Here is a 9,884-nt window from a genome sequence, read left to right as displayed (position 1 = left end):
AACATTTGTTTTCAGTAAAAATTTATATTTTATCTGTAATTTTCTCTACTCTACCTTTATACAATGTTGATCAATTTGACTGATCTTGTAACCACCAAAATAAATCTAAATTACCCTTTTTTCTTTCTAGAATGACTTAAAATTGTAACATGAAACTACATTCCTTTATCATAAGTAGCTTTAAACTCGTAACAGTATACCTCTATTTATAATTAAATTTTATTGTTTTGTTGCCTTTTGAACCATGTCCAACTACTATTCACGCCATTATAAGTTGCAAGTTTTACCTAGTCCAACCTTAACTAACCTAAAGGGATCCCTATTTTTACATTTTAGTTATTTTTATAATAATAAATAAGGAAGAAACATGAAAAACAAGAAATAAAGTACTTACCTGAATCTTCTTTTTTCTTGCTGTCAGTTGTCTATGACACTTAACCCTACTTTTTTAATACTAATGGTAGTAATGCACTAAATAATAGTTATGTAATTAAATAGTGCACCAAAGAACATAGACTAATAATGTGCAAAAATGTTCCCTAACTCTCTCAATTTTTCTGGCTTTCTAATTGTGCAACAAGAGCTTTTACAAATTCATTCAAGCTAGTTGTTATCTTTTCTGTGGGGACGAACTGTGTATTATAAATGAAATTGATGCTTATCTGTTGAGAACACAATGTTATACAATACATCATTTGATAGATGAAAACCTTGGCTTTTGTTGGTTATAGATAATTTAGAATTGTATGCAAGATAGAACTATTAACAAATCCTGAAAGAGAGGATGTGACAGGTGGGTGTGACAAGAGGGGTCTGATTTTCTATTTGATGTATTTGTAACCAAACAAAATTGAAGGCTATAAAAATTATCAGCAATGACAATTTTATAGTGAGTAATTTACATTTAATTTTCTACTTATTGGAGGGGTAGTGGATAAAATATAGAGAAGATGCATAGAGAAAATGTGTCGCACTAGAGGAAATTCAGAATTTTTTTAAATATTGCTGTATAAAATTAAGAACTTAAAACTTATATACTAACAAAATATGGATTATTAGCTAAGATGTTATGCTATACTAATTGGTATAACATAATAAAAGTAGTTTAATAAAATTTTTAATATAAGTCACTAAAACCTTGTGGCATGCTTAGTAAAGGATGTCCGTTCTGATAGGGTGAATGTAGAAAGTAGGGCACTGTTTGTGGAGTGTGGGTCACCCATCAAACAGCTAATGTGCTCTCCTCTTGTAGCAGAATAGATTCATAACCCCTGTTTGTCTGTCCAGTCGAATTCAGGTGAGCCACAAGCTGTACAGTCAGATCGTGCCCTAACCACACTACATGTTTACAGGTGATTGGTTGGTCATACTAAAATTATGCCCATCCCTGTGACACTTGGAGCTCTTTGTTTTTCCCACAGTTTCTTACAAAGAAAGAGAATACCCAGCTAACAATTTAACATTGTGACAACATTGCTGCAACATTACATATTGGTTGCTGCAATGTTAGAGGTTTACATTGCAGCAATGTAAATTTGTGGACTCCAAGAAACATTGCTACAAGTTGTGGTTTTATGTTGCATTGCTACTTTCCTACAACCATTATGCCACCATTTTTTTAACCCTATCACGACTGTCAGGATGGCATCATGTCACCACTGTTTTTCTCACACTTATACTTAATCTGATTGCATGAAATTTGGTACATACTTTTTGCTTGAAAAATATAACAGTATGGTGTAGTATTTACATATTTTTGGATATGTTGTTGTGAAACACTTTCTTCTTTTTTATACTAAAAACATTTCATCTTAGAATTCCTGTTTTTTGGTTATTGTGGATTTAAAATCATGTAAATGTATCGAGTAGTTGTTTTTTCATTAAACATTCAACATTTATTCTCTGATAAAAACTTTACAAAATTTGACTACAATTATTATTGATGACACTTGGAGGTTTTCTAGTTGTCAGTCAGCTCTTCTTTTTCTACTTAATCATTTTGCAATCTTTGGCCACCATTTGCTAAAGTAGCTTTCTGCAAAATATCTAGCATCATATATATATTATTTTATGAACATAATTTTTTAATTATGTAGTGACAAAGTGTAAGGGAAAACTCCATTATAAATTTTCACTCTAGAATTATTGACTCCAACATACCTCATGTCTTGTTCCTCCTGGCTTATTGGGAGCATGTTTCAGAAGTTCTGTCACCTGGTCCTCAATTTTCTTTACCTTTGGGTAGCTCTGAAGGCATGCTTGTGCAACAAAACAAAATTAAAAAAACTTTGAGAATGGTTAACTGGAAGATAATTTCTATTTCATTCTTTTAAACATTGAATTTTATAATTATCTCAAAAATTCCCAACTGGTATTGGTACTTTCAAGTTTACTAAGTTAATACAGATATACACACAAACTATTTCTCAAAATTAGTACTTTTAAGTCACCTCAGTGTGTTTCTATTTTAAGGTTTACTGTGTCAAAACTAAAATTAACATATTATACATTAACAGTGATTAAATTTCAACACATACTCTTAATGCATTTGAAGAGTAGAAAATTTATGGATGCATCTTTTTGTTTTCCGCCCTTCGGGTTGTAACCAGACCACAACCTGTAGGTGCCTATCTTTGGTATGATTCATTGGATTGTTTTCTTTGGCATGATTCATTGGATTGTTTCCCCACAAGTTTGGCCATCCTGGGAACCCATGAAGCTAACCTGTAAAGCCAAACAAGGAAAATTAATATAGAAAATATTTACTTCAATGGACTATGATATGAATGTGTATATCATATACACATGTACACTTTATAGTTTATACACTTTATACTTAAACCATTAACTAAATGACTTACCATTTGTTTTGTGAAGGAACCATCCTCTAACTTCTTGTCAAACTCCTACATCTGGTCATGGATGTAAAATGGCTTTGGAAGTACATCATCTAGCATACAGTTACCATCCCCTCCATTTCTTCCTCCACTTGTCATTTGATAAAACAAGACAGTCTGTTGCTGTTGATTGTCCAGGATTTGGTCCAAATTCATCTGCACACTGATCTGAAAGTCTGTTCATGAAAATGCCTTTTTATAATTTGTCAAATAATATTTGAAAGTGTTAAAACTACACACTATTGGCAGAAATACAAAATTTTAATCATAAATTACTGCTTATAAAATGAATGCAAACTATATGGAATGCTTACTCTCTTGTGCTTTTGCAGCCAGTGGTTGCTGAAGTGGACTGTAACTGTTGTTGGGCTGAGACTGAAGCCTGACAGTGGGGTGTGGACAGCCTCCTGGTAAGTGAGAATGAGGTCTGCTGGTGAGATGTCATAGTAGCAGATGAAGTAACAAAGACTGGAGGCAAGGGCAGTTGTGCTTACTTTTCAAATTACAGTCAGTGCACTATCTTCATCTGAAATGTATAATTAAAACACAAATGTTGGTAATGCTGTCATGCTAAGTTGCACATTTCATCCTATTTGCTATATTTTTAATCACAATATATGATTCATTGATTCTATATAATTTAGAAATCACTTAATAACTTCATTCAAATGTTTTACTTTACACTGTTAGTATCACACTAATATATAAATTGTAGTGCTAGTATAATACCATGCAAATAATTACATATTTTACTTAAGTAAATTGCTTTGAAAATTCAACAAATATTCCCAAATCAAAACACCACAAAAACATTTTGTAGGTCTATGAATGTCAAATTACTGGTAAATTTCAAAAATATGTATTAATAACCTTAAGATGAGAAAACTTATGAATACACACTCCCAGTTAGCCTAAGCTGAAATTTTAAATTTTACATCCGTGGTTGGAGGACAACATTGTAAAAACATCGATTAATTGGGTAAAGCTTCAAAATTAGGAATTGAAAACTATGAAAGATAAAAAAATTCAAAAATATAAAAATAACTGTAATATAGGTATTTGTGCTAAATTCTTTTCACAATAAATCAGGTGAAATAAACAACATTGACATACCTTGATTCATCTGTACTGCTACCAATAATAGTTGGTAAGAAGTGAGGCCATTGAAGTTTCAAGTATAGAGCTGGTGCTTATTATACCATTTGGTTACTTACAATATATCATTTAAGTTTGGAAAATACATGATCAAAGTAAACATAAAATTTAATGATCAAATTTTATATTTTAATTATCACATAATATATTTGGTATCTTCCTGTATGTATAAGTTTGCTCTAAGGTATTGTTATGTATTTCTTAAGAAAATACGTATACACATCTAGTCATTTCCATGCCAAGAACATTGTGACAAGTTGACAACCCAGTGACAATGCATAACTATATAATTATAATTATTAACAGTAAAATCAAAGTTAAATGATATATTTCTTTATTCATAAAATAATTGAAATAATAAGTACTTGCACAATGGAAAGTGTAAACATATTATTTAGGCTGCAACTTGTGTTTCAATGAAAGTTGTGCCTACAACATTGCTGCAACATTGTGAAAATATTTTCCTACTTTGTAAATTTTCAAAAGCATAAACCATACAAAAAAATACATCAAATAATGTTGTTCAGTATTTCAAAACATGTAAACTACTACTGTATTTTTTGAATTGCTTGTTTCCTGAATATATACATTTACCATTAATGTCTAACAGTACCGCAGTGTTGTCACAATAAATAATGCATGAGATTGTGTAATTTACTAATGCATAACTATTCAGCAGCATTGTAGAAATGTCACATGTTAGCTGGCGTATACCCAGTCTTCCATGGGTGTGCCCATTTGGAGCCTCTGCTATCAGGTGTCACATTCCATGGGCTTTCTCTTTGGGCACAGGAGTTCATCTAGGTTTAATATTTGCACTGGCCCTTTCACCATTTCAGTGTAGGATTCTAGCTATTCTCTATGTGGAGGTGAGGTATCATTTTGGAAGTTAATATTTTCCTTACTTCAAAATGAAATATGTTTCTGATAGATACTCACATTTTCAGATAAGGAATATGTTAACTTTCAGTGATTACTGTATTTAACCATATATATGTATTGACTTGCACATTCTGTTGCTTACTTTTTTTGTCATTTAGGCTGTAAGACAGGAGATGCCAAGTTGACAAAGGGATACAACCTTCCTGCTCGATATGTAATCCATACTGTGGGTCCAAAGTTTAATGTTAAATACCAGACTGCTGCAGAAAGTGCATTATTTTCCTGTTACTTCAAAGTTTTACAACTTGTAAAGTAAGTTCTTTATCATATGCAAGTTGTTAGGCTTGAATTATAGGCTTCAAAAATAGTTAAGATACTTAGATGAAGACGTAAGAAAACCACAGGTTTATCTAATATCAAAAGTAACTCATAGCAAACAACAAATATCCAGTAAAATATGTAAAGTTTGCAATGAATCCAGGATTATTAACTTTAAAGCAATCATAGTATTACTTTCCTATCCTTACCTACTAATCCTAGAAACAATGGTCAGTGTCTGTTCTATTCTCAGAAAAGGAAATATTCAACTACAAGTCTGTCTGATTGCTCATCTGACCAAAAGTCACTTGCTTGCTCTGACCTGATTAAACTCTGTGTTGAGCAATCTTCCTTTCCACTCCTCCTGCCAAGATGTATTTATAAACAGTTGTCACAAACTACCTGTTTGGTGCTATGAGTGGGACATACAGGCTTGTTACAAGAACTACATGTCAGTCTGACTTTTTTTATCAACCTGATGAGGACAAAAGCTGCATCTCTTTCTCTTGCCATCACCTACTACTCTATCAGCATGCTGTGGTTGAATTGTGTAAATGCCAACCAACTGTATCGCTAATCGGATTGGGACTTGTAGTGTAGGTGTCATTGCCCTCCTCTAGATCTGTGGCATGATAAATTGGTGTACGAGCTCCAACAGGAAGAGTCGTCACTTTCGTTTTCCCTCAGATGACTTCCACTGTGGAAAGTTTGCCAACCAGCTGATCAAAACTCCCACAGCACCAACATCAATGCAATTTCCAAACAACACAACAGGCCAGCAGTTCACTTTTCTCCTAGAAGTGAACAAAGTTGCCAGATGGTCCAAGTTGTCCACATCACTCTTAGTTGCATTGTAGTGGAGTATGATCTGTGATTTGTGGTCATCACTCTATATAGTACCATCATGGTGCATAGTGAATAAAGTCATCACAGACTTATTCTGCTTTGGTACATAAGACATTAAGGTAACTTGGTTTTTGGATCCAAACAACGAGCTATGGACCTCTCTGTTGTTGTTAGCTCTCATTGTTTTAGGTATTTCTGGTTTGTTGGATCGGATTGTGACCACATGGGTCAAGCCATCATTCAGTAGATGTTCTGCTAAAGAGACAGAAGTAAAGAAATTATCTGCTATGACATTCCGACCAGTTTCACGCTACAAGCCCCTTGTCCAACATCTCTTTGTTCACTAGGCTGCCTTCTCAAGTATACTTCACCTTTCAATGGTAAGTTTGTGCTTAACTAGAAACAAACAAACCTTTCAATGGGTAACTGGTCTCAGCAATGCAGCACCACCAGATTTTGATGCCATATTTTGCTGGCTTAGATGGAATATACTGGCAAAAATCACATCTTCCTCTGAATGCCACTAACTGTTCATCAACAGAAAGGTCGGTTCCAAGAATTGTAGAATTTGGGAAGCTGTACCTGAAAAAGAATCCAAAAATCATGGAAGGGAATAAGTTTGTCAGTTGCTTGTCTTTCTGGCCAAGTCATCTAGTTGTCAAATCTGAGAAATTTCAGAATATCAGTAAATTGTGTTCTAGACATTGTCACAGTGAAGATGGGTCTTCTTTCATTCTCTGACCACAGCAGTGCAACTGGCTCATGACTGGATTTGTGCATACCTGCAAACAGACAAAGTCTGATGAAAGCCTTCATTTTGGTAAAGTTCACAGCTATCCAAGCTTGAGGATTGGCATCATTCCATTCTTGAATCCAGCATTGGGCCTCTCGGTTAGTTTCTACAACAAGTTCTATCATGGCAGATGTGAACAACAACAACAGAATCACACTGAGCAGTATGAGTGATGCCAGGTTGTTGTCTGAGGATATCTTGAACACGACATCTGCCAACATTTGGTGCATTTTTTGGCAAAACAGTGCCATTTCATCCAACGAAAACGTCATGGGCAGAATCTAGGCCAACAGCTAGTGCAGAATCTGATCCATTTAGCTGTGATTGGACCACATGACCTCGGCCGCTCTCTCTCTGGGCTGGCCACCAGGTTGTCCTCTGCATCTGACTGCAACAAGGTTATGCTGATGAGCTGCATCTAGCTTGTACATATCACCATGGTCACTAGAAGCTGGTTCTGCAGTTTCTGTTTCACTGTAGTCCAATGATTGTGAGATATGATAATGGTCTGCATCTGAGATGTCAGAATCTTTCAGGTTAGAGCCTACTTTTGATTCCAGGATAACCCTAAGGGCTTTTGCATCAGTGTATCTCATAATTCTACCTCTACCTGCCATATTTCACTGCAATACAAATAAGAACATCATGTGAATAGAACTTGTTGTAAACTTAGTAATTTTTTCTGGAGTTCAAATGGACTCCAACTAGAAATTAGATGCTTCTTTTACACAACCAACTGGAATCTGAAAGTAATCTTTTGGATAGAACAAACTCATATAGGGAAACAAATTCATAAATCCCTAATATAGTTGGGACATTGACGTAGGTCTGGCATATACAAAATATCATCTCTGGTCTGATCAAACTCCAGTTGGTAGGATGAAGTTTAAATAATATTGCACATGTGGCGTATACTTATGCCAAATGAGACTTCTAATTGTAGGTAGAAAAGATCTATCAGTGTACCAAATTTGAACAAAAATCCATAAAAGTTAAGTATGTTTTTCTATCAAATAAAGTTTCTGTACTTTCGGTGCAAAGAAAAAAAAAGAAGAAACTCAATTAAAATTGGAGATGTTATTTCTCAGGTATTTCTTATGGATCGCCTTGAAATTTGGTATGTGAAGTAAGAGTCCAATAGAGTACATCCACTGAAAATATGTGGTAGTTTGGATTACCACAGTCCAAGATACAGAAGGTGGAAAATTGCTAAACTATCACTCCTGTTAATAACACTACACACTACCAAGCATAGTGGGGAGTCACATGGTTAAACCACAAAGCAACTAATCTAAATCTAACTAGTGTGCTGTAACAAACTAAAATTAAACAGCTGCTACAACCAGTGTTGAACAGAAAAAACAAATTTATTAAATTTTGACAAACACAGAAATCCAAAATGAAACTTTCAAACAATTGAAATATAAAGTTATCACTTACAAAAAACACAGTTAATAAATATGTGCATGATCAGGACATGATACTAATGTTAGAACAATACAACATATATATCAATGTTAATAATTATTTCAATAAATATAGGTATAGGAAAAAAGAAACAGAAGAAGATAAAACCAATTCCAAAATAACAATATTCCGTACGTAGACAACTACAAAGTCAATAATAATAATATTGAGTAATATTCAATAATAATACATTTTAACTATATATCAGTGGTTCTTATTTTCCTTACCTGTATTTAAACTACATAGTAACTAAAATTATTTCTTGTGCTTCTTGTTTTCATTACTTATATTTAAACTCCATAGTAAAAAAAAATATAATTCAGACTACTACTTGTAGTTTTCATTTTCCACAGTTGTATTTAAACTCCATAAACTAAATTTAAATTAAACTATGTTTTGTGGTGCTTGTTTTCCACATTGGTATTAATATGTGTGTCATATATATATATATATTTAATTTTTTAGGGAGTACTCTCTGACATCAGTAGGAATGTGTGTTATCAACTGTATCCGAAGAGGTTATCCCCCATATGAAGGTGCACACATTGCATTAAGTTAGTATCTTTTCTACTTGTATTCTTAGACTAAGAGTTACATTTTCTATTTAACATTTAGTTGTATTAATTGTATGTTGTATCCATTCAAATATATAGAGAAACTACCAGTATCATGAATCTAAGTTTCAAATGGACAGCAACTGCCTGTTGTAGAAACCTACAAGTGTGGAGGGCGTCGTTTTGAAAGTCTCTAATAAGTCAGTGTGTGTGTGTGTGTGGTGTAGTTTGAAATTCTACAAACAAACAGATGGTCTAGCCATGGGATCACCACTCTCTCCAATCTTAGCAGACATTTTCATGGAAGACTTTGAAGAAAGAGCCCTCTCATCCACACATATGAAACCAAGTTTCCACAGACATTATGTTGACGACACTTTCGTTATCTGGCCCCACGGTCGTAAAAACCTAACAGCCTTCTTACAGCACCTTAATTCCGTAGACAAGAATATTCATTTCACCATGGAAATAGAGGAACAAAACAGCTTATCATTTCTTGACATGCTGATCAGCAGACAAGAGGGAAAAATCACCACAACTGTATACAGAAAACCCTCCCACATAAACAGATACCTATACTTCCAGTTCTATTATTCAAATTTGATAAAACATGGTATAATCCAGCGCCAAAGCAAGAGAGCAGAAAACATTTGCGATAACACATCCATCGAAACAGAATGCCAAAACATCATACAGTGTTTTAAACAGAATGGTTACACCTCTTCCTTCATCAAGAACTCTCTGAAGAAGACCACAACAGAAAAGAAAAATAAAGAAACCACTACCACTACAACCATATACCTCCCATACCTGAAAAATGTCAGTGAAAAAACTCAAACAAAAAGCTAAGAAATTCCACATAGACGTCCAATGGAAATCTTACAAAACACTAAGATTCATTGTGGTGAAGAACAAACAGAAACCTACCAACAAACACAAAAAATCATTTATGAAATTCCGTGTTCCTGCAAC

General features: G+C 33.9%; 1 protein-coding gene across 1 annotated transcript in view; it reads left to right on the top strand.

Moving 5' to 3' along the window:
• LOC106462357 (protein GDAP2 homolog) overlaps positions 1-9,884 on the top strand; it is a 136,517-nt gene that overhangs the window by 50,452 nt on the left and 76,181 nt on the right. The window contains exons 4-5 of the mRNA XM_013922275.2: positions 5,093-5,246; positions 8,824-8,912. Of these exons, the coding sequence (XP_013777729.1) occupies positions 5,093-5,246; positions 8,824-8,912 (243 nt within the window). The remainder of the gene's footprint in view (positions 1-5,092; positions 5,247-8,823; positions 8,913-9,884) is intronic.

Source organism: Limulus polyphemus, unplaced genomic scaffold, assembly GCF_000517525.1.
Source record: "Limulus polyphemus unplaced genomic scaffold, Limulus_polyphemus-2.1.2 Scaffold1149, whole genome shotgun sequence".
NCBI classification, from domain to species: domain Eukaryota; kingdom Metazoa; phylum Arthropoda; class Merostomata; order Xiphosura; family Limulidae; genus Limulus; species Limulus polyphemus.
Note: the sequence above shows the minus strand (reverse complement) of the source record. Positions and strands in the feature narration are given on the sequence as shown.